The 27,138-nt window shown below is 39.9% G+C and overlaps 1 protein-coding gene across 1 annotated transcript in view; it reads right to left on the minus strand.

Annotated features, from left to right (window-relative positions):
* Positions 1–27,138, minus strand: part of LOC113833774 (clavesin-1) — a 196,655-nt gene that overhangs the window by 24,692 nt on the left and 144,825 nt on the right. The window contains exon 3 of the mRNA XM_035440024.1: positions 2,289–2,399. Within this exon, the coding sequence (XP_035295915.1) occupies positions 2,289–2,399 (111 nt within the window). The remainder of the gene's footprint in view (positions 1–2,288; positions 2,400–27,138) is intronic.

Below are 27,138 nucleotides of genomic sequence, written 5' to 3' on the forward strand. Positions count from 1 at the left end.
TGCAGGCATGAAGCACTTACATCTAATGCATAAATTACACACAATTAACTGCATGGAGTAAGTGGTACTCAAGTAGACCACCATCAGTTATATGCTTGGACATACATGGCACAGCTGACAATGGTGACATTTAAATGTGAGTTTTAAAATACCCACATTCAGACTTCAGCAACAAACTCCTGTTACCCCTGTTACCCCATTCTCTTCATTTTTACCCTGCCATGTAAATAGCATCATGTAAAGACAAAGGGGAAAGAAGGTAAGTGTGGCCCTCTGCTGAGTGCCACAGTGCCTGGGAAGGCAATGAGCATTTCTGACATTACAGTTGGATATGACCAAAAGTTAGTAAAAAAGATTTGTTGTAAATAAATTAAAATATTCTGTTTTTTATGAAACTCTGAGGTAGATGCTGGAGAATTAGAAGCATATAAGTCCTGTCCCTGGTGTTTACATTCAGCTTTGTGTTCACACATCCCACATACTCAGTTCTTAAAGGACAGGGCATGCTGCTGAAGATGACTCTTACCGAATCCCTACTGATTGTACAGTGGGACAGAGAGGAATGCAGAGGAGGAGGCTGGGCCCTCTTGTCCCTCATCAAGAACTCCAAAACTCCCTGCTCTGATTCAGCAGACAGTGTCCACTGTGGGAGGAGTTCCCACTGTCCTCATTCTAGGTAGATGATGCAGGTTCTGAGGCCTGAAGTCATGTTGCAAACAATACCAGGCACATGGTTCTTGATACTGCCCTGGGCAGACTATAGAATGTCTCAAAACGTCTTTGCTTTTTGATGCTGGTGATATCTAGTTCAAAGTTCTGTCCTTGTTTGGAAACTGGAACTTGTCCTTCTCCCACGGACCACTATAATGTTCTCCAAAAACCAAGAAGCATCCAAGACTTAGGAATTTGGAACCCCAGTGTGTGTGTGTGTGTGTGTGTGTGTGTGTGTGTGTGTGTGTGTATCAGTCACATAACTATGCAAGATAATAAATATCTAATCATAATTGTGGTTATCATGCTACAATGTATTTATATATTATATTTATATATAAATATATATATTTATGTATAATTTATATTATAAATTGCTGTGTTGTGTTCCTTAAACACACACAATGTTTACTTGTCAAGTATATTTTAGTAAATATACTTGGGGGGAAAAGAGATAAAGGGTAAAAAGGAATAAAATAGCCAAGTTTCTGGTATGTGAATGGCATTATGCTGTGTGTTTTCATATGTTGCCTCATTAAATTGCTCCAAAAAGTCTGTGGCGTAGGAGTTAGTTTCCCACATAATAAATGAGAACAGTGAGACTCAGGGTAGCTAATGGAGGCTTGTTACTCAGCTGAATAGAATGCCATGCCAGCCCTGCTCTGATGAAAGGGACAGGCTTCTAAAATGTAGACTGATGTCATTACTATTTCAAGCCTTCCGTTAGCCATTATTACATCCAATGAACAATGCTTTCAATCTTACAGATGATGGATCTGGCTGTTGCCATCCAAGGGCCAAAGGGAAAAAATATATAAAGAACCATTTTTCATAGTGATAATACAGGACAAAATGCCAGCTACTGACATAGTCCATAAACAAGAAGTAGCAACTGTGTGAATGCCTATAATCCCAACTCCAGACTTGGAAACCAGAGGATTAAGAATTTGAGGCTAAGGGCTGGAGAGATGGCTCAGCAGGTAAGAGCACCTGTTGTTACTGCAAGGGACCTAGGTTCTGTTGCCCACACCGACATGGTAGCTCACAATCGTCTAACTCCAGTCCCATGGTATCCGATATCTTCTCTTGTCCTTCATGTTCCCTGCATGCATGTGGTCCATATACATACATGCAGGCAAAGCACTCATTTACATAAAATGAAAATAAATAAATCTTTAAAAAAAGAAGTTGAGGCTAACCTGGGCTACATTATAAGATTCCCCCACAAAGAAACAAACATACCCCACAAAAAACAAAAATAATCAAATAGGAGCAGGAAGTGGCTTCATGTACCACTCCCAGAAGCATCTGCACTGAAATTGGCATCTGGTATTTGCATGTTTTCAAAGTTTCTTTTGGTTTGTCTGGTGCTCTAAAAACAACCCATTATGCTGAATTATTGATAAAATACAAGTCATTTGCAAACTCTTGCTAAGGTGCAAATGTTCAAAAGTTGGAAAACCCATGGTAAACACTACTGGGGGAATGCACACATATAATAGCACTGTACTTGTCACCAACACGCTGGCAACCCTCTCTCCCCCATTCAGAAGTTAAAAGACACTTTTTCTCATTACCCGCTTTCTTGTCTTGTCTTTAAGGAATGGCTTGATGAGCGTGTACAGGGCATGGATGTACCAGGGCTGGTTGACAAAATGGACTCCTCCAAAACGGGCTGGAAAGCTGTCCTGAGAAAGAAATACAGAGAGGAAGAGGGCATATTGGTTACCAACACTCCAGGCTAGGTGACAACAGCATAGCAATGCAGGGGGCAGCCTGTTCCTCTGGCAGAGGCTTCCACTTTCAGGTAAAGAAAGAACTCAAACACTCAGTTCCTCACCCAGCTACCTGTCCCTGCTATCCTTTTTCATTCCTCCTCCTCCTTCCACTCCACAGCCTAAAACTTGTTCGTAGGTCAGGCTAGTCTTCCCAAATGGCAATGACTGATTATCTAGGTGGTATGTGAGACCCAGATCATTGGGAGTGAGAAATTTTCAAAGATTTGGTAAGCACGTTTCAGTTCCTGAAGGCCTGAATACAGCTCTCACTCTCCGCTCTCCTTCCCATTTCTCTCCAAGATATGGTGTCACGTTGACAATAGCCCAGAGCTAGAATTTTGTGGGTGAGTAGAGCAGGTTACACAGGACAAGACTGAAAAGGACCCCAAAGGATTTTATGAGCTGAGGTTCTCTGCACTGACCCTGGTCTGACAACAAGTGCTGTTGTTTTCTCTCTGTACTATCTGTCCACTCTACCCTGGAAGCACACAGCAGATCCTAGAGAAAAGATAATACTGGTAGAGGGCTAGTTGACCACCCTAACTGAAGAAGAGCTCCTTCCTCTGCAGATCAGCACAGTTTGGAAATATCAAGCCCTTAAGAACATTTTCAAAATGTCTCTTAGCTTGGAGTCCAGGCCAGAACATAAGCCCATGCTTTGCAAGCTCGTAAACTACTCTGAGGGTTTGAAATCACAGGAGGAGGGATCTTGGCCAGGAAGTCCTGATGTATGGTTTCAGCAGGCTGGGTTTGCCACTGCTAATGGAATAGAAAAAGAGGCAACACCTAAAATCTATTTGTGTCACCAAGGTTCATTGCAGCAAACATCTTGTAATGTGTTAGCAAGACAAGAAGAAGCAGGGCAGTTAGCAGTTCAGGCAGTGTGCACTCTCCGTGGGTGTATGAAATGCCATGCCTTGCTCTCTTTTAGTATAATAACAACCAAAGAGGGCCGTTAACTTTCCCAGAACTCTCTGCATCTACAGGATCCCTAGGCATCTGTCATGAGGAGACCTAGTTCCAATGAAAGGATATGGAACTGAGATTAAGGGCTGACATTTGGAAATCTTAAAAATAACTTTTACATCTAGCTAGACATTTTACAAAATAGGAAATAATGAAATACTTTAAAGGCTAAACTAGACAATTTCAGTTTATGTATTCATTTTATTTATCTTGATTTTTAAAACTCAATGGAACCACAACCAAATATAGGGATTGAGCAACCATTTACACTAATTTAAGTATTTGCCACTGTGTGTGATGTTCTCCAGACATGAGGGCTGTTGCCCTCTCGCCCTCTCCACCAACATGATGTCAAAGTAGATCTCACAAAATTTTGGCCCATTATCCTTCTATCAAGGAGAGTGAGAGGGATTCAGTTCACTACAAGGAGGCCTGGCTACCTTCCAGTGCCCAGTAAGTCTCAGTGAAGGTAGTTCCCTTTGCTGTAGGAGCAGCCTGTGGTCACTCTTGTTCTTGCAATTAGTTCCTCACCCTCACTCATCAAGTAGACTTGGTAGAATTGTTACTTTAGTCTGTCTGGGGAGACTGCATGTTTGTCTCCGAAGGAAGTTTATGAACAGTGGTGATCTTATTATTGCATCTGCTTTCAGAAAAGGCAAAATTTTCAATAAGCTAGGTTTTTGTGTGTGAGGGCGGCAGTTGGAGCTTTTGTTTGTACCAAGCATTGAACATAGGGCCTTGCTCATGCTAGGCAAGCACTGTACCAGCAAGCTACATGCCTAACCCAATGCTATCTTTTTATGTCTAGTTTGAGACTGAACAATGTTTTTTCATTCCTTAAAAACAAAAGGTCACCCTACAAAGCTCTTCCCTGTCACAGGGTAAAACCTCAGTTTCACGCTTTGTGGTCCTTTCCATCTCTTATTCAAAAACACAACTTACATGATAAATGTGAACTCCGAGAGGCTATAGAAAAAGAACATGAGTGACGAATTTACTCACAAAACTCAGGCTTTACTGTCTCTATTTTTTACTGGAACTAATAAGAACATGTTTATTTCTATTGGTAGTCTTTGTATTCTATATTTTTAGGTTAGTAAGGTGGAAGAAAATGCTGAGAAATACTCAAGAGACAGTTGGAAAAAAAATCACAATGACAATATTATCCTTTAAAAACACCTAGAGACACTTATGAAACTTCAGTCATCAATGATATCAAACACCATCCTCTGTTTTATAGCAGGGGAGGTTGAAAAGAAGCTCTCCTTGCAGCAACTCTAAGTTCTCTCAAGTTTGGCTCAGGTTCAAGATTCTGCCAGAGTGCAGGCTTTTGTTGCCCTCATTCAGGTCAGCCTGGGAAAATATGCAAACAAAAACACATGAACCTGGGCTTGGGTTCAAGTAGAAACCAGGTTGTTTTTCTCCAGGTCCCTCCCATAAACTTCAAATGAGGGGTCTTTCTGCTTGATAATGACCATGTAAAAATGTTTTGGGAAAGCCTGGCTGTATGTTAGTGTGTGTGTGTGTGTGTGTGTGTGTGTGTGTGTGTGTGTGTGTGTGTGTGTGCGCGTGTGTGTGCAGGCATACACTTACACAGGAGCATGCAGAGGGAAATACTGAAATTAGGAAACCCATTGTTATAATTTGAATCTGTAATGTCCTCCATGGTCTCATGATTTGAGTCCTTGGTCCCCCTCGTTATAGGGATGTATTGGGAGGTTGTGGATCTGTAAGTTGAATGCTAGGAATGGGCCTTTGAAGTCTACATGCCAGCCCTACTTCTGCTTCCTGTTCTGCCTATCTTTGGCCACCACAGACCAAGCTGCTTCAGCCACTAAGTCTTGCTCACTGAAACAAACTGTTTTCTCTGAAACTACTAATGGCACGAATTCTTCCTCCCATGATATCCTGGTTGGAATTCTGTCACAGCACAGTGATGATGAGAGAAATGACAAATCAAGCTTCTCAGAGTTAGCATCTGCCAGTGCAGCACACTTGGCTGACCACACAGTGAACTGCAAGGAAAGGGGAAGCTGTCATCACTCAGGCATCTCACACAGACCTAAGGGGCTTCATGGAGGTGCATGTCTTATGGGCTGGAACAGATCTCAGATTGGCTGACCTTGATCCAGTTAGTGCATGCCTTGTCCTGCTTCATTTTAGCACATACTTATGAGTGCCCATTATGCCAAACTGGGGCTACATTGTCTAAACTGAATTTATCTTAAATGTTGAGCTGCCAGAGTCTTTTTCTGCCTCCTGTCACTTGAGGGTTACCTGTGTCCCTCCCTTGCAACACTAGCAAAGGCAGCATAAACTGTCACCCAAGTGAGGGTAAAGCTAAATAAGGGACACCCCTGTATGGAGCATGCTGGGATAGACCCAGGGGAGGTCCAGAACCTCCATCCCCAAGGTCAGCAGCTACCCCTTCATCCATGCCTATGATGTCAGTAAATACCATCTGGAGAGCAAGGTCTCCCCTCAAACCTCATCAGTAATGATAGCTTCTTGACCTTACCCACTGGTAACTTACGTTCATATATTTATAAACTATTCCACCCAACAGAAGAATACACTTTCTTTATATACAACCTTGAAGCATAGAACAAGACAAAGCAATCCAGACCACAAAAGATCTAAACTAAAGCCAAATAAAAGCAGTCAGAAAACTATATTCAAAACTGAAAATGGATCAAAGTCGAAAACAGAAAAATCTCAAAGAATTGGAAACAAAACCACTCAATTCTAAATAACTCATGGATGGATCAAAGAATGGCTGGAGAAAAAATGTAAAAATATATGTAACTGAATGAAAATGAAAATAGAGCACATCTAAATGTACAGGACACAGCTAACCTAGTGCCAAAGGGAAATCTGCAAGACCAAATGCGCATTCAACAACAGAAGAAAAGCCTCAATCAATGAAGTGAAGCCCACCTGAGTTTGGAGAAGAAAACAAAGCCACAGCAAGAAGAAGAAAGGAAACAATGAAAATAAGAGTGGAAATCAATGGCATTTAAAATGGAGAAATGCTCAAGAAAATCAATGAAACCAAGAGTTGGTTCTTTGAGAAGGTAAATAGAATTTTCCAGGCTTTTATCAAGACTGACAAAAAGGGATATCATAAAATACCAATGTCAGCAACAAAACTGTGCCTGTCACTTTGTCGGCTTCAAAAGGACAGCCATGGGACAAAGTTACACTCTACATGGGGACTTGACAACCTAAAGGACAGGAATCACTTGAATTTCAAACTGCCACAACTCATCAGAAAATAGGTAATTCTAATAGCCTTCTAATTACTAAGAAAATTAATATTGTCATATAAATAATTATTCAGGCTTACATGGTTTCATCAGAAAAATATAGTTCCATACAATCTCTTCCAGAAAATAAAGGAATATGTCCCAACTTCCTTATGAAGCACATATCAAAACAAGACAAGAATAACACTAACAAATCAAATTATATACTGATATTCTCTGTGAGTGCAGATGAAAATTCCTTCACATTACATTGGTAAATGGAACCTAGTTTTTTTATGAGGGGAATTATATACATTATGGCTAAATAGGGTTGACTCCAGGTCTACAAATCTGGTACAATTTCCAAACAAGTCTATGTAATTGTTTTGACATCTTCTAGTTTTTATATTGGATACTTTGACATATGGGATCTTCCTGACTAGGGTAAGGAGTTGTCTCCCTTATGAGTGAGAAAGTAAATGAGGAGCCTGGGAGCTTTCCTTGCACAGTCAAATGAGTCACCCATCTCAAACTTCTATGAACATCTTTCTCAGGCTCTTGAATGCTGCACTGTTGTTCCTTTGCATTGTTACTCCAGGTTCAGAACCCCGAGTGCATGGGAAGACCCCATACCCAGGAGTCCTTGAAATGATTCACTAACCAATCTTAAATCATCGTCCTGGAACTAGCTCTTGTAGACCAGGCTGGTCTTGAACTCACAGAGATCCACCTGCCTCTGCCTCCCGAGTGCTGGGAATAAAGTCATGTGCCACAACTTTGGGGCTGGCAAGCTGTGTTAGTAGTGAAACAGCTTGCTACATGAGCATGAAGACTTCAATGAGTTCAAATGAGCAGCAGCCAAGTAAATTGCCATATAGACCTGTACCTGAGCCCATAACCTCGGCACTGTGGGGGGATACAGACAGGAGCATTGCTGGGGATGCTGGCAGTAGTAGGCTTTTCCATAAGATCCATGATCTCATTGGCCCCAGAGAGTTGGCTATGTTTCCATTACTAGGGTTTCCTTCCTGTTGAGTAGGCCTTAATTCCAACTAGACAGTTTCAGTTGCTGCTGAGATGCTAAGCATCACTGTTGTACATTTGGGAATATTTTGCCATGCTGACCCTTGTTGTGGTTCATGGGTATCATGGCTCTGTCATTTGATGACCGTCTCTCCCTTGGCAGTTTTATATAGTGATACATTCAGGTATTATGAAGGTTAGTCCTGAAAGAGAAGGATTTCAGATCTGACCTAGCTCAAACATCAAAGTCCTGTGTCAAAAATATATGGTATCCTCAATCATAAACCTTTGACTTCTGGAAGACAACCAAGGACAACAGCAATGACCTCTGTTGTTTGAAGTCTCTTGGACTCCTCTGACCAACATCTTGAAAGGAGGCTTTTGCTGCCTGACTCTGTGGTTTCTACTGAAGAGTGTACAGTTCCTGAGGGGACATTATCTCCTTAACTGGTACAACTTTATTGAAAAAATATGGGTACATGCACTTCTTTGTATTATATATAATTTTATGTAAGTGTAAAACAATATGATCTCACATAGCTTTTTCAAACATCTTTAGTGTTATTTATTCCTCTTCCCTCTCTCCTTCTGTATTAACCTGCTTCCTCCTCCTAATTCAGTTCCGACCATTTTCCTAATGTCCTTTTTATCACTGCTATCCTGATATTTCTCTCTCTAGCATTCCTGTTCCTTCCCTACCACCCTCCACTATCATCACTTTTTACTTTCTTGGTTTCTGTTGTTACTCTAGGTTATGGACTATACTTGAAGATTTGATGCAAGGAACCACAGACAAGAGGAAACATGTGGCATTGTTTTTCTGGGTCCAAGTTACTTCACCAAATATATATTTTCTAGTTTCATCCATTTACCTTAAATATTCATGGTTTTATGTTTCTTACCACATTTTCATTATCTGTTCATCAGCTGAAGGGTCTTTGTTTTGTTTTCCTTTTCTAGCTTTTATGAATAGAACAGCAATGAACATGGATGAGAAAGTATCTGGAATAGGGTGTCAGGCCCTTTGGACACATGCCAAAGAGTGGCATAGCTGTGCCATATAGTAGATTTACTTTTAAATTTTTGAGGCTTTCCATACTGATTTTCAGAGTGGCTGCATAAGTTTGCAATCCCATGAACAGTGAATGAGGGCTCCACATCCTCTCCGGCATTTGTCGGTTGTTTTGTTGATCTTAGCCATTCTGTCTGGGGTGAGGCTCAGAGAACTTTACAGAAGAGGGGCAGAAAGATTGGGAGAGTCAGAGGACCAGGAATTGCTGTATGATGTTGCAGGGAGACAACCTAGCCCCGCCCTGGGACAGGTACCAGGTGGACCCGGGACTCACCCATAAGGGCGTGGTGTAGGAAAGACAAGGTGACGTAAGGGAGGTTTCTTAAGGACGGCTCGTGGAGACCCCTGGCTGTGCTTGCTGGGTTCTATAACCTCGCTCTGGCTGGTGTTTTGCCCTGGTGTTTTCTTGAATAAAGAGACTTTAATCGGTACATGATGTGTCTTCTAGACTGACAGGGAAGCTACCCCCGTGATACCTCAACCACATGACTATCCAAATTATACCTGAAAAATAACAATACCAATGGTCATGCTAACATGGAAGGGGGGAAATCGCATGGGACCCTATACCTATACAAAGAACTACAGGAAAGTAATTATGCTGAGAAAGCGAGACGTCATCTTCCTTGGGGAGGTACCCCTAATTGGTTATCTAGTAACAAGTGGTGAGCCTTGAAATCATGTACATATAAGCAACATTAAACAGACCCAACAGGTTGTATTTATATGTGTACATGTCTACACATAATTAAAGAGAAAAATAATAAAATTTGAAGAAGAGATGGATATGGTAAGGGTGGGGGAGATGGTTCAATTATATAATCACACTTTAATTGCAAAAACACAAATTGGATGAAGAGGAAAAAAGAAATAAAATTTAAAGTGGGATTCTAAGTATTCAGTTATGTTTCCCAGCAAAATATAAAACAACAATAATAACAGGGCTAACCAGAGCTTTTCTGAAGAATAAATGCATGTGACTGACTATATTTGACAGTCTTCAGGGTTTAATTAGGCAGTACTAATCCCTACAGTTTACTTAGCCCATCTTTTCCCTAAGAATAAACTGATAGATTATATTAAAGGAAAAACTGGGAGAAAGAGGGTATAGAGGAAAAAACTGAGGGAGAAACTAAGGAAGAAAGATAGTTGAAAAATCAAGTGATGATGCAAATCTGTTGAATCTTCAACAAGGCAGTAGAAAACTGGCCATAAATTTAGAGACTGTATTAAAGACAATGATACCTGCCCTGTGCCTGAGGGACATTCTTTAGTGCAGGAAAACCAATGTTATCTTACTGGCCTGCCAGGCAAGATGTGCCTGCTAGTATAATAATGACACAACTGTTAAGGGAAAATAAAACACTTTCTGATAGGTTTTGAGGCCTCGTCCACAAGAGCAAACTCTACACCTGGTACTGTTACCCTGGTTAGTCAAAAGCCCATGGCTGGGGAGACCATATACTCTATGGTTGAACCTGCTACTGTTAGTTTGCTAAATGCATATTCTGTCAAATTGCCTCCTAAATATTTACGCGTAGACTATAGACCTGGGTTGCTCTCAACCTTGGTCTATGAAGCTTCATTTTGCAGCGGGCATCAGTCAATGCAGAGATGCATACGGGTCAAAATTCTGATGATAAGAGACAGTGTGCTCAGCCCAGACACAACATCTACATCAATAGAGCTCCAAATAGGAAAGCTATCTACATTGCTAGCCAGGCAAGATGACCAGGGAGGTAACCTCTATGAGGACTTGGAGATAAAATGGATGGAAAATAAATCCAGCCACCTGGTCATTCCGTATCAGCAGAACTGAACCCAAGCACTGGAAAGTTAATTTGCTATCAAAGTCAGGTCCAGCTTTTCTAACCATGCTGATCTTAAGGCAGGGTTATATCTGACTATTATATAGCAAATACATTATGGTTATTACACAATGTTTCATCTTCATTCAAGTCTCCCTAAGGACCTTTAAGTGGTAAATAGATAATTGCTGCTCATTATTTAAAAGCCAATTCATGGAGAGCCCCAGATCCCTCAAATGATTCACAGAGGAAATCAATGCCAGCAGAGACGGGCTTGCTTTGTATGACTCTCTCTGCTGGTTAGTCCTTAGCTCTCAGTCCTGGTGTCTCTGTGAGAAGGAAGCAGAGCAGAAAGGATACAGAGAACATTCAGGGGAAGACTTCTGCAAACATTGAACTTTTAGCTAGTCACTCATCCTTTTTGTCTGTAACTAATTTTGCAATAAGTAAGTATAGCAATCCTTCAAAGTCATAACAGATATAATTTGAGAGAGCACAATAAAATTGATAATAGTTAATAATGAATTATTCAGGGAATGGGAAGATGGCTCAGTGGGTGAAGTACTCACTGCACAAGAGTAAGGATCTCTGTTAGGATCCCCAATACCCATGTAAAAGCTCGTCAAGGGTGTTCACATCTCTAACCCAGTACACATGTAAAAGCTGGTTGAGGATGTTCACTCTGTAACCCCAGCTGTAGGAAGAGAAAAGGTAGAGAGAGGTAGATCCCCAAGGCTCTCTGGTCAGTCTAGACAAACCAATGAAGTCCATGGTCAGTGAGGGATCCTATATTAAAAATAAGGTGAAGAGTGATAGACGAAGACATCTGACATCGCCTCTGGTCTCTACCTGTGCAGAGGGCTAGGTGTGTCTGCATACACATACACACACTCACATACATACATACTCACACAATACACATTCACACACACATACTCACATACATGTATACCCACACACATACACACTCACATACATATATACCCACACACATACACACTCACACAATACACACATGCACACTCATAGACTTATAGACATGCACACTCATACTTACACACATACACACATATATACTCATACACATACATACCACACAGTACACACACACATACTCACACATATATACACTCACACATATACAAACTTACACACGCATACACTCATAGACATACATACTCACACAAATACCCACACAATACACACTCACACATACACACAGATATACAGATGCATACATGAATTATTTGTATCTTGTGTACCAAAAGCCATACTAATAAGTTTTACATGCTATCTCATCTAACTTTTGGGGCAATATTATGCAGATTCCATTGCTATGTTGTCTGGCCTTTCCAGATAAAAAGACACTGTCCACTGTGAGTATTTAAAATGTGCCCCAACCCTGACCATTTTTGCCTATGCTGTAATCTTAGTGCTCTGGGCTGGTCCAGAATGTTCAAGAGTTTACAGCCAGGCTGGGCTACATAGCAAGACTCTACCTCATACAACAACAAAACAGTTGTCAAAACCCATACATTACCCAAGAGGCTGGGTGGGACTAGACTCTGCTTTGTCAGACCTTGTAGTCAGATGAACCCCATTACACCATAGACTCTGCAAAAATTTGCTAAGATTCCATGTATCTGTAAAATGTAGACCTTTTCTGGTCTTCACTTGGGTTTTTGAAGATGCATATGCCTACAGCTTTAGCTGAAACAATAAACATTCCTAAACACATTGCCAAGTGCACAATACAGCATCCCACTTAGCTGCAGGACTTACCCTGCTGTTGACAAGAGTGCCTTGGTTTAGAGGCCATCACTTAAAGGGAAAGTTATGAGAAAAGAAAGGAAATGTGTTCTTTTAAAAAAACATGTATGAGTATGAGTGTTTTGTCTGCAAGCATGTGTGAGTGTTTTGTCTGCAAGCATGTGTGTCATCATGCACATGCCTACTGTCCAAGTAGGTGAGAAGAACTCATCGGATCTCCTGGAAATGGACTTACAGATAGTTATGAGCTACCATGTAGGTTCTGGAAATCAAATCTTGGTCCTCTGGAGGGGCAGTAAGTTCTCTTAACCACTGAGCCTCTCCTCAGTCTGGAAAAAAAATAACCTTAGTAGGGTAAATACTCTTTATGTTTTGCAGGGAATGTTAAAGATTAACCTGCCTACTCTGGATCCTGTCTTCTTGGGGAGTGCTGTGCTTTGCATAGTGTAGAAGTATTCATTTCAATGTTTCCTTATTTGGCAAGAGATATGAAACACCCAGAATTTTCTTATATTTGAGTATATTTCATGTTCTAATCATTAAATATACCTCAACTCTCCATGGCAAAAAATATGAATAAACTCATTTATAAAATAGAGAGAAGATTTGATTAGGATGGCCTAAAGAAAGCCATCCCTTTGTGAGGGACTTGGGGTTGGAGTTTTTACCAGCATGTTCTCCTAAGTAGCCTAGTTAATCTGTCCCTGCTCAGTGGCTTCTAGGTGAATCCATTTGACGAAATTCTGGGGAGCAGAATGCAGGTGAAATCAAAGTCTTCAGTTTTCAGACCAGAACATCAATTAGCAGTGAATATGCCACACTTTCTCACTGGTCCCTGTGGCTAAAAAATGAAGGGCAGAAAAGAGTTACAGAAGGGAAATAACATCTGTCTCATTGAAGGAGAGGATTCTTATGATCATAGACAGAGGCAAACTATTTCATGCATACAAGAAGTACAACCCAAGGCAGTATCAGGTATCTTATCCTGATAAGTCTGAACACTAACCAGCTTGGATAGGGTGGGGGACAGTTTGGATAGGTATGCAATGTAGAAGTCTATAGATAACACTTAAAACCATATCTAGGTGAGGCCACCTAGGAAGTTGGTACAGGTGGAGAAGAGACAATGCCAGGACTAAATTCCTTGTCTCAGCAGTGTTTGGAGGGCAGTAATACATGGGGAACTCAGAGCATGTGGTTACAGGAAGTTCTTTTTTAAAGTGGACTCAAATTGTAGTCATTCAAGAATCTCCAGTATTCACATTCCATCTGGCTTCCTTCAGGTCTGCAGTATTTGAAAGAGAAGCTTACTGTTTGATTGTTAGAAAAGACACCAACTAACAATCTAAGCAACAGAGGAGAGGCTACCTTAAATGCCCTCCCCTGATAATGAGATTGATGACTGACTTATATGCCATCCTATAGCCTTCATCCAGTAGCTGGTGGAAGTAGAAGCAGACACTCACAACTAATCACTTAACTGAACTGGAATCCAGTTGCAGAGAAGGATTAGTGATGAACAGAGGGGTCTAGACCAGGTTGGTGAAATCCACAGAAACAGCTGACCTCTGTTATGATAAATCTTTCTGCCAAAAGCCGCCAAGCCCCACCCCCACAAGTGCGCTTTACGCCAGTCGCCCGCCAGAGTTAGGCCTAAATGAATACACACAAACTTGTATTAGGTACAAAGCTGCTTGGCCAATGACTAGGATTCTCATCTGTTAGCTTAGTCTTAACTATCATATACCTATATATATTCTATAAGACTTATTTTATCAGACGCCTTATTGGCATCCCTCCTCACCGGTGGATCACATTGTGCTGCTGGAGCAGGAGGTGAGGGGAAAAGAGGCATACTTCCTGTTTCCTTGCTTAGATATGAGTTTCCTTGCCATTTCACTTCCTGCCTGGATCATCACTTCTCTCCTACATTTCCCAGAATCCTCTTTGACTCCTAGTCCTTGCTTGCCATTGGCCAAACAGTATTTTATTCAACAATCAATAAGATAAACATACAAAGAAGTACATTCCCCATCAGACCTGAACAATGGGGAGCTCTTGGTCCCCAGACTGATAGCTGAGAAACCAGCATGGGACTGATCCAGACCCAGGAATGTGGGTTTCAGTGAGGAGACCTTGGAAATCTATGGGGCCTCCTGTAGTAGATCAGTATTTATCCCTAGCATAGGTGTGGACTTTGGGAGCCCATTCCACATAGAAGGATACTCCCTGAGCCAAGACACATGGGGGTGGGCCTAGGCCCTATCCCAAAGGATGTGACAGACTCTGAAGACCCCTATGGAAGGCCTCACCCTCCCTGGGGAGCACAAAGGGTAGTGTTTTAGTCGGGGGGGGGAGTGGGAGGGAGAGGGAACTGGGATTGACATATAAAACAATCTTGTTTTTAATTCAAATAAAAAATGGAAAAAAAAGAAATAGGTAACACAAGAGGAACTAAACTTTTTCTCAGCAGTCTATTCCCTTCACCAACTCTCAACCTGCATTGTCCTTTAGAGTTTCAATGGCATCCAATTTGTCTGAGGTTAGAACAGAGTTCAGTAAACACACACACACACACACACACACACACACACACACACACACAGAGAGAGAGAGAGAGAGAGAGAGAGAGAGAGAGAGAGAGAGAGAGAGAATGGGTTTGGTGTCATTCTAAGAGCAGGATGTGAATAGCAGCAGAACCTACAGAGACATAGGCTAGGAACTAGTAATGGGTCCCCATGGAAGGGAAAAGCAGGATTCGTCTGACCTTAGGCCAAGTCCCCAAGACAAGAGTCTATCTACTATGACTCTTGCATAGTGGCGTGTGCATTGCCAAATGGCCCAGCATAGCTATTTAGACCCATAGACCCATGTAGACAGTATATTCCCTTTGCTGTTTTTCTGTCTGTGTGTATGCATACATACATATAAAATTATATATATATACATATATATATATATATATATAATATATATATATATATATACAGATTTGAACTTTGAACTTGGGAAGAGTTTTATTCCTTCTCAAGAAAGTTGTCATAGCTGGGACAAATGTTAATTATCCTCATTTAATCATTCAATATGTCAAGTCAATGTATCGACTCACACTAAAACTCATAAATAACAGCTATGTGTCAATCTACACTTAAAAATTCCCACACATCACTTACTTGCTTCTGGTCACCTGTCTGCAGTTTTGAATAGAGGCCTAAACTGATTTGTGACAACTTCATTGTCCAGAGGAAACTCTCACTGTCTGTCATACAACAGCCTCAGTGGTGTCAGGAAGTATAAAACTTGATTTAAACATGACTAAAGAATGAAGAGGTATATTCGTAAGTCTAAAGATGTCTACAGAAAAATTGTGAAAGGAATGTAGAATTTACAACAATCTTGACACATGGATTTGCGTACTGCGTAGGTCTGAGTGCTCTTTCAGGGCACAACTTTAAAAGCACAATAGCTTCCTGGCGCATGTCAACCATTGTAAACATTTGAGCACTGGTTTTTTTTTTTTTTTCCACAGAAAGAACAGCATCTATTGACATAAGGAAATAGAGACAAATACGTTATAAATGTCTAGAGAGAAAATAACAGCTCTCCTGTGAGACTCATGACATCCTGAATTCCACTGTTAGTGCTTTTAACTCAGCTATTTGAATCTTGGGAAGCCTAAGGACCAAAGGAGAGATGATTATTATTAATAAAATTAGGTATTTGTCCATTAAAGAAAATGTACCACCACTCTTACAATACACCCTGGGCATTGTGGCTTTCCTGGTCTTTATTACACAAATCCTCATAAGTGTTTCATATTTCATACTAACAGTAAACATTAGATTTGTCGTAAGTTGTATCATTAAGCTCTTCTATTGCGAATTAGTTCTGTCAGAACTTGCTATTATCTTTAAAAAATATTTTATGAAATTATCACACACACACACACACACACACACACATACACACACACACTTCTGCTGAGTGACACCATTAGGGAATACCTGGAAGGGAAAAAAGTGTGTCTTTTCATATGCACATAACACAAGTCTGCTAAACTAGTGACACACTCTCCATGAAGGACATGTTTAGGAAATGAGAAACCCACTAATTATAAGAAAAGACAAAGGGTTTCCTGCATTTTTGAGACCTACTCTACATGCTATACCATTACTATCCTTTTTTAAAAGTCTTCATTTTATGGTAACATTTTATCCCTTGTTTTGACTGAATATTTATTTTCCTGTATGTAAACATGCAAAAAAAATGTCTCAGGAAGACTGGTAATATCAATACTAAAAAAAACTCTCTGTCTTAATTTTTAATGAACATCCCCATTCTAGGATTCAATGTATTCAAATTCATAAAACTAAGTTGTTTTGAAATTGGCCATCTCAGCAAGGAGACACAGCTGTCAATTATGGGACATCCATCACCTGAGGCGTCATGACAAGTATTCATCTCTGAGACAGGCTAATTCTCTCACTACTAGAGAATGGCTCATTCCTACATCTTTGAAAACTTCATCCCTTGGCTTGTTAAAAGAAGAGATCATTATGGATTTTCTGTTGCAACTTCATGGAAGTGGGTTTGGCGCAGTAGCAGCCTGTGTCAGGAGTGTGTCTCCTCAGGTGGTGGGAGAGGAGTATGCTGCTCCTGCCTGTGGGCCTTCTCTGAGAAGAAGGCCTGCTAAGGAGGTAGATGGAGGGCAAGATGCAAGCTCCCTCACCATTTCAATTAACCTTGTTACTATAGTGTTGGGATGTGTTTATGGAGACCTTTGAGAATATGACACAGAAGCTTTGCTGGTCTTCTAAAGGGGGCTTTCAGCAAGTTGGTTAACCAGTCTGTACCCACTTCCCTCCCTACAGTTCTGCAGGTTATAGTGACCGTGCTGTATTGTAACCCTGTGTCTGGGGACAGGACTTTGCTAGGCATTTCCCTCTCCTAAGCCTTAGCTTCCACTGCTCCCTCTCTGTTAGAATATGCATCTCAGCATGACCACACGGCCAACCCTGTACCATGATGTCTTTGTGTCTTGGCTGTACCATTAGTAACACTCACAGACCATATGAACAGGCCTTTGTGGATCATGACTGTTTTTTTAATGTTCTGTCTCTCCTCTGGGTTGGAGGGCTGTGCCTGATCCTTCTCCTCTTACCCACACCACTTAGGGTTGTCTATGACCCACAGACACTGCTCTTGGAGAGTCTGAGGTGATTGAAGTGGGAGAAAAAGCAGAAGCCTACCTCTCATGGTTCTACATGGGGGCCCCCTCCGATAGTGGCAAGTCATCTTCTGGGGTGCCAGCTCCCTCTCAGGACAGACCTATGAAATTTAGTCTCAGGACCCCAGTAACCTGCTATCTCTGATTCCAGTTCTCTGCTTCCCCTTCGTGCTAACTTCTAGCTCTCCTCATTGGCTTCTCAAGTTTCCAATCACTGGGTCAGTCTAGGAGGTTCCTTGTATTAACAAAACAACTTCTGCTTAAATATTAGTGGGTTCTCTTCTGCTAGTGGGACCCTCACTGAGACAGAGATGCCATAAATACTGTACTTTAGCATCCAGATGGGAAGCTCATGCTGTGTGATACAAAAGGGTGCATGCTTAGACTTTCTGGGAAATGGGGATAAGGCCTTGTAGGACCGAATTGGCATCAGAAGCCAGATGAACACAGCTGTCCATGTGAACATAAGGAAGATGAAGGTGAGTCTGCTTGGGTAGGACTTCTGCATAAGCTGGGCATAGATGACACTTACCCAGGAAATGAAATTCCCAGAGAAAAGGGCATAAAGTTCCATGCCCCAGCAGGTCTGAGGGTAGAACACCTCTTGCATGAGCCCAGTACTCTTTTCCATGATAAGGAATGACACCCCATATGTTCCTACATTGTCCCAGACTTCAGTGGTCATCTAGATCTTCTGTGTGCTTCTTGCCACTTGTCACAGCCTTGGGGCATGCCCTGATGGACAGGAAGGCTCCTAACCAACTCCAAGCAGGTTTTACCATTTACTATTTGTATTGCTCTTGTTTAGAGATCACAGTACTGTCCACAGTTTCTCCATGCAGCCTCTCCATTTACCTACCTATTTCCTGGAGGGGAGGAGTCACTGGCTCTCAGCTGACTTCAGACTTTTTTTTTTTTTTTAACAATGCAGACTTGGGGAAATAATGGGAACAGAAGACGTAAATAAGACTGTGTATGTCTGCACTGACAGGAAGGACTGGGAAGCACCCAGAAAGTAGTTATAGCTAGATGTGTGAAAGAAATGTTGGGGGAAGAGTGACAGCTGTGGGGTATTAAGGGAGATGGGAGGACTGGGAACCGAGGGGGCACAACACAAAGTGTCTCTTGGCAATGTGAGTGATATCTCCTTTAACTTCTGAAAGAGATGCAAAACAAATCTAATCTACATGTAATTGAATGGTGGTGGTTGACTTGTATTTAAAAATTATCTTTTGTCAGTTCCATGCTGTATGGGCTCTTGGAGGAGAATCTACTATCTACACTTTAATAAACTAGCATAATTCCTAACTGCATTGTAAATACTCATCCTTATTGGTTTGCAGATTTTCTGATTTGCATAATTAGCACCCAAATGATCATAGCTTCTTGCTTCAAAAATGTTGTCTTTATAGCTAGTCAGACAGAAACACAGTTGCTAGAACTGTGATTTTTATTTATTCATTCATGATACAAATATTGATGAAGATCCTGTTATGGACCAAGCTGTGCGTAAGGCTCTATCCTCCCCATAAAAATGGCACATAGCCTATGGAAGCTCAGTCTATATAGGGAGATGGAAAACTAAATATTTACTATGGCCATGGTTCTTGGAAGAGAATATACTATCTACACTTTAATAAACTAGCATAATTCCTAACTGCATTGTAAATATTCATCCTTATACCCACTGATATGTATAGCTTTCAACCCACACCAAAGAAGCTTCTATTTGAAACAGACAGGGTGATCACAGAAAACCACAGCTGATCAAAGCACAGAGACAAGTGATTCAGGGGTACCCAGTCCCAATGGATATATCTAAAACACAAGTCCTGCATATAAGGCTTAGGGAATATCTTGGAAGGCTGGGTAAAAAGATTGTAAGAGCCAGAGGACTGGAAAATATGATTTGAGATTGTGTCTCCTAGAAATGAAAGGGAAGCTTCACCCATGATATATTCAACATTATAACTACCGAATCAAGACCTGAGCAATGAAAACAAATATATATATATATATGAGAGAGTGCTATATATATATATATATATATATGAGAGAAATGATACATACACCAAACACACAGACGAGAGAGAGAGAGAGAAGAGAGAGAGAGAGAGAGAGAGAGAGAGAGAGCAATAGAAGAAAAAGAACCAGGAATTTGGGCAGGAGAAAGGGAAATACAGGTAGATTGAGAGGAAGGAAAGGGAAGCAGGAAAAGTGATGTAATTATAATTTAATAAAAAACGAGTGGAAAAAAGTAAGGGTTAGTAGAAAAAGATGGTCCATGCCCTAACTTTCTACCTGTCAGCTATACGAGTTCAATCAGCCATTATGCTTTTATGGCACAGGAACACACTATAGTGAGATGGGCTGAGACATACTGACATGGACAGAGACAAACATCTGAAGGTAACTTTGTATTATCTTTTTTTTTCTTTCTCAAAGTGCTGGTGATCAAGTCCAGGGCCTTAGATAAGTTAGGCAAAAACTTTACAACAAAGATACTGAGCTACATTCCCAGCCCCAGAAGGCCTCTATTCTTAAGGAACCATCTCGATATTTTGGGAATACAATATAAATATAAAACACTGTTGTGTGATATTTTGCTTGTGTTCTGACAAATAAAGCTTGCCTGGAGATCAGTGGGTGGAGCTAGGCACTAGTTAACCATAGAAGCTGGATGGTGGTGGCTCATGCCTTTAATCCCAACACTTATGAGGCAGAGAGAGGAAGTGATTAGGTGGGACAGAGACAGTATCTTGTCATTGTTGGATAGAGGCAGAGTAGGAAGCAATGGGTGGCTGCTCCTGGTTCTCTGATCTTCCAGGTCTTTACCCAAATATCTGAATCCTGGTTTTTATTGATTAAGGTTAATTAGATTAATGCTTCATCTGATGCCCAATGTGGGGAATGAATTCACAAAATCGCTGCTTGGCCACAGTTTCGCATCCATTGGAGCTGCACATGGAGGGAACTGCACCTGGTGGAGTCACCACACCCTTCCCTTTCTTCCCCAAGCCCTCTGAGGCGTCTGGGATTTTTCTGTTGCAGTCCACCTACAGCAAACACCACAGGCACTTGGGTTCTAAATGCTACTGGAGTCAGCCTCTTGCCACGTTCCCCTGTGCAGATGGCTGGTTCTTTGTCTTCTTTCTCCCATGGATTTTGGGCTTTCCCCGAACCCCTTCCTCAGGCTGCTGACACATGATCAGCCACAGCTGTCCTTAGCCTGGCTGTTCAGCACCTGTACTCTCTGCTCAGACCTGCTACTCCTCACATCTCACCATCATTGCCACCAGATTTGGTGAGACAAATGGGAATTCTGAAAGGGAGGAATTAGATTTAACAAAAGAGTTTTTTTCCATGTTGGAAAATGAGAAACAATTACCATAGAGGGAATTAGGTCTCTTTATGATTATACAATGGATGGTTTAAAAATGGAACAATTAAATGAGGGAATAATCAACTTAGATGGGATTTACATAATGTCAAATGTAAACATTATTGGTTTGATAATTCTTGTTTTATCCTTAAAAAGTTTGGTTGAAATGAGTGTCAAGTTGGTTGATACAGACCTTAGAAAAAGTTACTAGAGAAAAAATTGCTAATTTGATAAGTTACAGGCTTTAAGAGATATTCAGACAAAGACAAAGGAATTTAAGGGAGAACCAACCTCAAAATTACGTTATAAGTGTAGAGAAGAACAGCCTAAGGTTTTCAAACAACCAACATAAATTTATCTAGTCACCTTACAGGGCCAATTACCAAATGACAGGTATCCTCAAAGCTGTTTAAGAGCTGAATGGATTCCTGTGGAAATGTTAGATTTGAGGAGATTTAAGGAAGAGATAGTCTCATATGGTATGCATTAACCTTTTGTGAAGCAGATGCTAAATTCACAGTCAACTAGTGACAGAAGTGTTCCACAAGACTGGAAAGACTTGGTAAAAGCAGTATTGGATTCTGGCCCTCAATTTCAGTGGAGGACCTGATGGAAAGATGAGGCTAGGACCATTGAACAATGAAATAGGGATAGAGGTATTGAAATCTCCCAAGACCAAATTCTTAGGGGAGGCAATTATGCTGATGTACAAAGACAGTCTCTGTATGATGACCATGCCTTTGCTCTACGCCAAGCAGCAGCTTGGAATGCTTGGGACAGAATTGAAGAAGTCAGAAAGAGAACCGAGTCATTACTAAAGTTATACAGGATCCAAAAGAAACCTTCTTTGATTTATTTTTTACAAAGATTGACTGCAGCTGTAAATAGAATGTTACCAAATTCAGAAGCTAGACAAATGCTAATTGAATCTTTGCCTTTTGAAAATGCTAATTCAAAATGCAAAAGTGTAATTAGGCCTTTAAAGGCAAAATCAACACCCATGGAAGAATGGGATTGAGATACAGTCAATAATGAATCTTGTAACAATGGTGATGTTTGGATAGGAAAGGTGATTTCCAGAGGCTTGAAAAAAAATCAAAATGTGAGGTGTTTTAATTATGGTAAACAAGTTCACCTGAAAACAGATTATAGAACGGGCATTCCTAGAGACAATGTTTTTTTCTATGAATAATCCAAAGAAGACCCTTGCAAAAGGTGCTGCAAAGGTCTACATTGGACCAATGAATGCAGATCAACCATGGAAAGACAAGGTAACCCTTTACCATCAGGAAACACCTTGGAGGGCCATTTGCTGGTCTCAGTGTCAAATTTGGTTCAATCATTCGCTATTACCATAGGGGAAACTCATCCCCAGAGCAATTAAAGGACCTCATATCTATTGTAAAAAAAAATACTGCTCTGAATGACAGAACAGTTTTAGAAGATTAAAAAAATCAGGAGCAACCATAAAACAAATTATTTTGGCAAACTTCAATAAATGATCAAAGACCTAAGTTAAAAATATGAATAAATGACATTTTACAGGAGAAGAAAAGCTATGGATATTATCAAAGCTGATAAAGGTTAGATTTCAACCAGAGAGACCTTTTGATTAGAGGAGGTGATAGTTCATCAAGCAGGGTGACCATTCAATCTAAACTAATTTATAAGACTAACAAATGATTTTTGATTGATCAGTTATAAGAGATCCTCCCCCAAAATTAGGATTGGGACATGGTTTATTTATTTATTTATTTTGCTTTATTTTGTCTTTCCAGGAGATTGAGACATCAAGCTAAGGAATTTGAAGACCACTGGACAAATGAGACATCTGAAGAAAAATGGACAAATCACCCAGAGAAAATGTCCCAAGGGAAAAAAAAACAAATTGGTCTATCGATACATAACATTTCCAACAGGATAGAATTTAATAAATCTTTCCAAATGTTTGTTTCTGCTTTTCTCTAGAGACATATAATACAAATGGTATTTTTGTAGTCCCAGTTCAATAAAAAATTAAAGCTGGCTTTGGAATTAGAATATGGCTCTATCCTTCTCTAAACCCAAGCATGCTTGTTAAAGGAAAATCCAAAATTTGTGTCTCATGTCAGAAGAGCCACCTGATATGGAATAGAAGAAAAACTAAAATTAGGGACTATTCTATTACCACTAATCTCATAATTCTTTGGTTTTATTTTGACTCTTTAAAACTTTTCTTAAGGTATAAATATTATCTCAAAATTCATAAGATTAATATATATTTTAAGCTTTTTGTCATGATATTACTGGTCATCCAGAATACAAATTCTAGAAAAAGACTTCATCTAGCTTCCTGTACTTGATTTTGGGTTTGAGTCTCTATCAGGTAAAATTAAGACAAATTATGTTTTTTTTAAACATCTTTGAGATCTACTGTATATGCCATTTAAAATGTTTAAGTTTTCTGTAGTGAATCATACCTAACAGTGACCTTTGAAGTCTTCCAAGGAGAAGACTTCCACAAAAGGATTCCACCAGCTGACAAACAGCACCCAAAGATCAGCTTTGGACTACAAATGCTCAGGACAATTTCAAGGTGGCTACCTGAGATGGTTCAGCCTCACAGACTACTCTAGCCAGGACTTGATACAAACCCTGCACTTTCCCTTTGCACAGAGACTGGACAAAAAGTGATACAGCTAGCTCTCCCAGGACTTGATAATTATCCCATTTTTTCAAGGTCCCCTAAAAATGCTTTCACCCCAGACAGCAGGAAGTAATTTTAAGAACATGACATCCACATTTCCAAGAGGTGGGTGGGCAGTTTTTGGTTGTTCAGTGGGTAATGTATGTTTGTCATCATTTAGGGAGGTTGGTTACAAGTTGCTATTGGTAATGTTCAGAAAAAAAAAAACAGTGAACAAAGGAGGTAAGAATCAGGGATCTTGCTCTGAAGAGAAAAAGGTGGGATATAGATAGGATAAAAAGAGTAGATTATTGACTCTTTTTTTAAAACAAAAAGGCAACTACTAGTCTTAAATATTTTACATATTTTGTATATTGTTCAAAATTGAGTTTATCTTTGTTATAGTGGATATATGTTTCTATTCTTGTTTAATATATTTTTGCATATTGATCCAAATTTGAGGTTATTTTTGTTAGAACATACTGTACATATATTTCTACTCTTGTTCAAGGTATTGTATCTATACAACTCATTTAATAATGTAATGCAAATTTCTAGTCCTTGTAAGTAATCATTACAAACTATTTAGGATAATAAATAAATGCAGGTTAGAAGTTAGTCACCTATTACAATCATAATTTAAGCCATGTTAGATATGTTTTCATGGTCAAACAGATATATTTTAGATAGACAGGTGATTTTCAAACACTTCCTAGATCTACAGAATAATGGCATTTAAGATGTTTTAATGATGTAATAAGTTCTTTTTTCTATGACAATGAGACATGTCTGCTTTTGGCAGCACCAATCAACTACAGAGAAGGTGATGGGCATTGAAGAAACTCCATATGAGTTTACTTTCTTAGTGGCAAAAGTAAACCTCTGAGCAAAGAATTGTACTTACCTTGACTGCTGACAGGTGTGCTGTTAAGATTGGATAAGCAGGACACAAAAGAAAGTGACTGTCGAACTCTGCCAAGACCAAGGCAGGAAAGTCCTTCAAAAATCCTGTTTCACTGAAAAGTCTGTCAGCTGCCTGTAGGCTGAAGAAGGATACTCCAACATTACAGGAGTGACTGTCCAGACAACCAGCTGTTTCTGTCATTTCTCACATATTTGGAAGTCCCTTGTTTACACTTCTTGCTTACTTAGGTAATATTATTTCTTTCTCATGTCTCTAATGGAGTTGAAGCCTAGATAGTTACATTTTTCCTTGTTAACAAATTCAGAAAAGAAACTCACAAAAGAGATAAAGTTTATAAAGTTGAAATACATAAAAGAATAGTTTTGAGTTGTGATACAAGTTATGACAGAAAGCGAATTAGATATGACACTTTGGACTCACCAAGACAGGATAGGTAATGGAGTATTTTCTCTGAATTTGTCAAATGTTAATGGACTAGACATCATTAATGTAATTATTGTCTTATATAATTGTATATAGTTATTGCACATATTTTATATAGTTTTTCTATGTTAGTTAAAACTTTTGTTTTTTATTTAGACAAAAAGGGGAAATGTATGATATTTTGTTTGTGTTTGGACAAATAAAGCTTTCCTAGAGAGCAGAGGGTAGAGCTAACCACTAGTTAACCATAGAATCCAGGCAGTGGTGGCTCATGCCTTTAATCCCAGCACTTGGGAGACAGAGAGAAGAAGTCGTAAGGTGGGGAAGACAGGATCTCAGATTTTTGAACTGAGGAATGGAGAGGGGGAGAAAGCAACTGGCAGCTGCTCCTGGTTCTCTGATCATCCAGGTTTTTACCCCAGTATCTGCCTTCTGGTTTTGTTGATTAATATTAATTAGATGAACACGCCAATTATTATCAAACAATATAAGTCCATATACAGTAAAATAAAAAAAAAAACAGAAATCATGATCTGGAAGTTATCATGGACTTTCAGAATTATCTACTAGGTAAACCTTTCCTACATCAAAGAATTCCTATGATAAAAACAAATAGTAGAAGAAATGTTAGGAGTATTCTATGGTGATGATGTGGATCACCTGGCAGAGGCATATGGGTGTAAGAACAAGGAAAGGTAACCAATGGCATACCCAGGTTGGTTTCAATAATATAACAGAGAGAGAATGTGAAACAGAGTGGGACAAACACTCATCTATAAACCCTGTGGTCCTGCTGTGAGAGCCAAACTCTATCTGAGCAAACCTGGAAGCCACAGGCCTAATTGCACATCCCTATGAAAGTTTGTCCATGGTTCTTCAGGGTCAGAGATAGTAGGTGATAACATTTTAGAAACTTATAATGACCTTCATGCAATGTGGTGCTGTGTCTGATTTTACAGCAACCAAGCATTACCTGAGACATTACCTATGCACTCTGAGCACACCCCACAGACAGATGTCCATGCTCCTTCACTTAGCCCTCCAAACATTACCCAGCAGATATTTATAGAGCAGATGAAGAAGCACATGGTTTGGGGACAATAAAGAACCAAACTCTAATTGTTCACTGTCAACTCTAATTACAAAATCCCCAAGCTTTGAATTTAAGTTTTTTCCCAGTTGCAATGTAGCTATTTTGGGATAGAAAGGGGTGCTGTGGGGTGAATATTAATGGGAAAAGAGTTTTCCACTGGGGTGTTAAAATATTTGGAAATTAAATGGTGTCAACAGTTGGACATTTCTGTGGATATGCTAAAGTCCATAGATCTGTGCACTTGAAAGAAATGTATTTTATTGCATATGGATTACATATCAGTGAAATTACTTTTAAAAAAATCACTGTTGAAAGTCTGTAAAACATACCTTATAACTCACAAATCCAAAGTAGAGTTCTTTGTGTGTTATGCAATAAATTAGCCCTATTATTGAAAGCAAGAGGATTTATATTATAATCCAATGCAAATAATGACCTTGGGCTTGAGATAAATTTTATTCTTTTGAATTATGAAAGCCATTTAAACAGAAGACCAGCATACAAATGAGCATGGGCCCTGAAACCTGGGACTGGAGATGTTTTACCATCAGAGACCTGGTGGCAGGCTATTGCTTCATTTTGTCTTTTACCCAACATGCAATTATTAAGAAACCTGATTAGTACTTTTACATTTTCTGTATTTCTTCTTTTAAAAATATATATTTTAGTTTTAATTATGTGTATGGGCGTGTCTATATGTGGGTATGTACAAGTGAGTGCAGGTGCCTTCAGAGGCTTAAAGCTTTTGATCCTTCTGGAGTTGTGAGCTGTCCAACATGGCTGCTGGGAACTGAACTTAGGCCCTTTGCTAGAACCGTATCCTCTCTTCACTGTTGGGTTATCTCTCCAGCCTGGTACTTCAATATTTCTTGAAAAACCAAATGCCATCACTATTTGAAGAATTGTGCATGGGACAGGCTGAGCTTCTCTAAGGCCACTTGAACATATTACAGCATTACTCAGATCCATTTGCTACCACACTAAGATTTTTCATCTCTCAGATGGAAAGTCAAGGCAGAGTTTATACAGAAACCATGGAAATGGGTTCAT

The sequence above is a fragment of the Cricetulus griseus genome, chromosome 2 (genome assembly GCF_003668045.3).
Source record: "Cricetulus griseus strain 17A/GY chromosome 2, alternate assembly CriGri-PICRH-1.0, whole genome shotgun sequence".
In the NCBI taxonomy this organism is placed as follows: domain Eukaryota; kingdom Metazoa; phylum Chordata; class Mammalia; order Rodentia; family Cricetidae; genus Cricetulus; species Cricetulus griseus.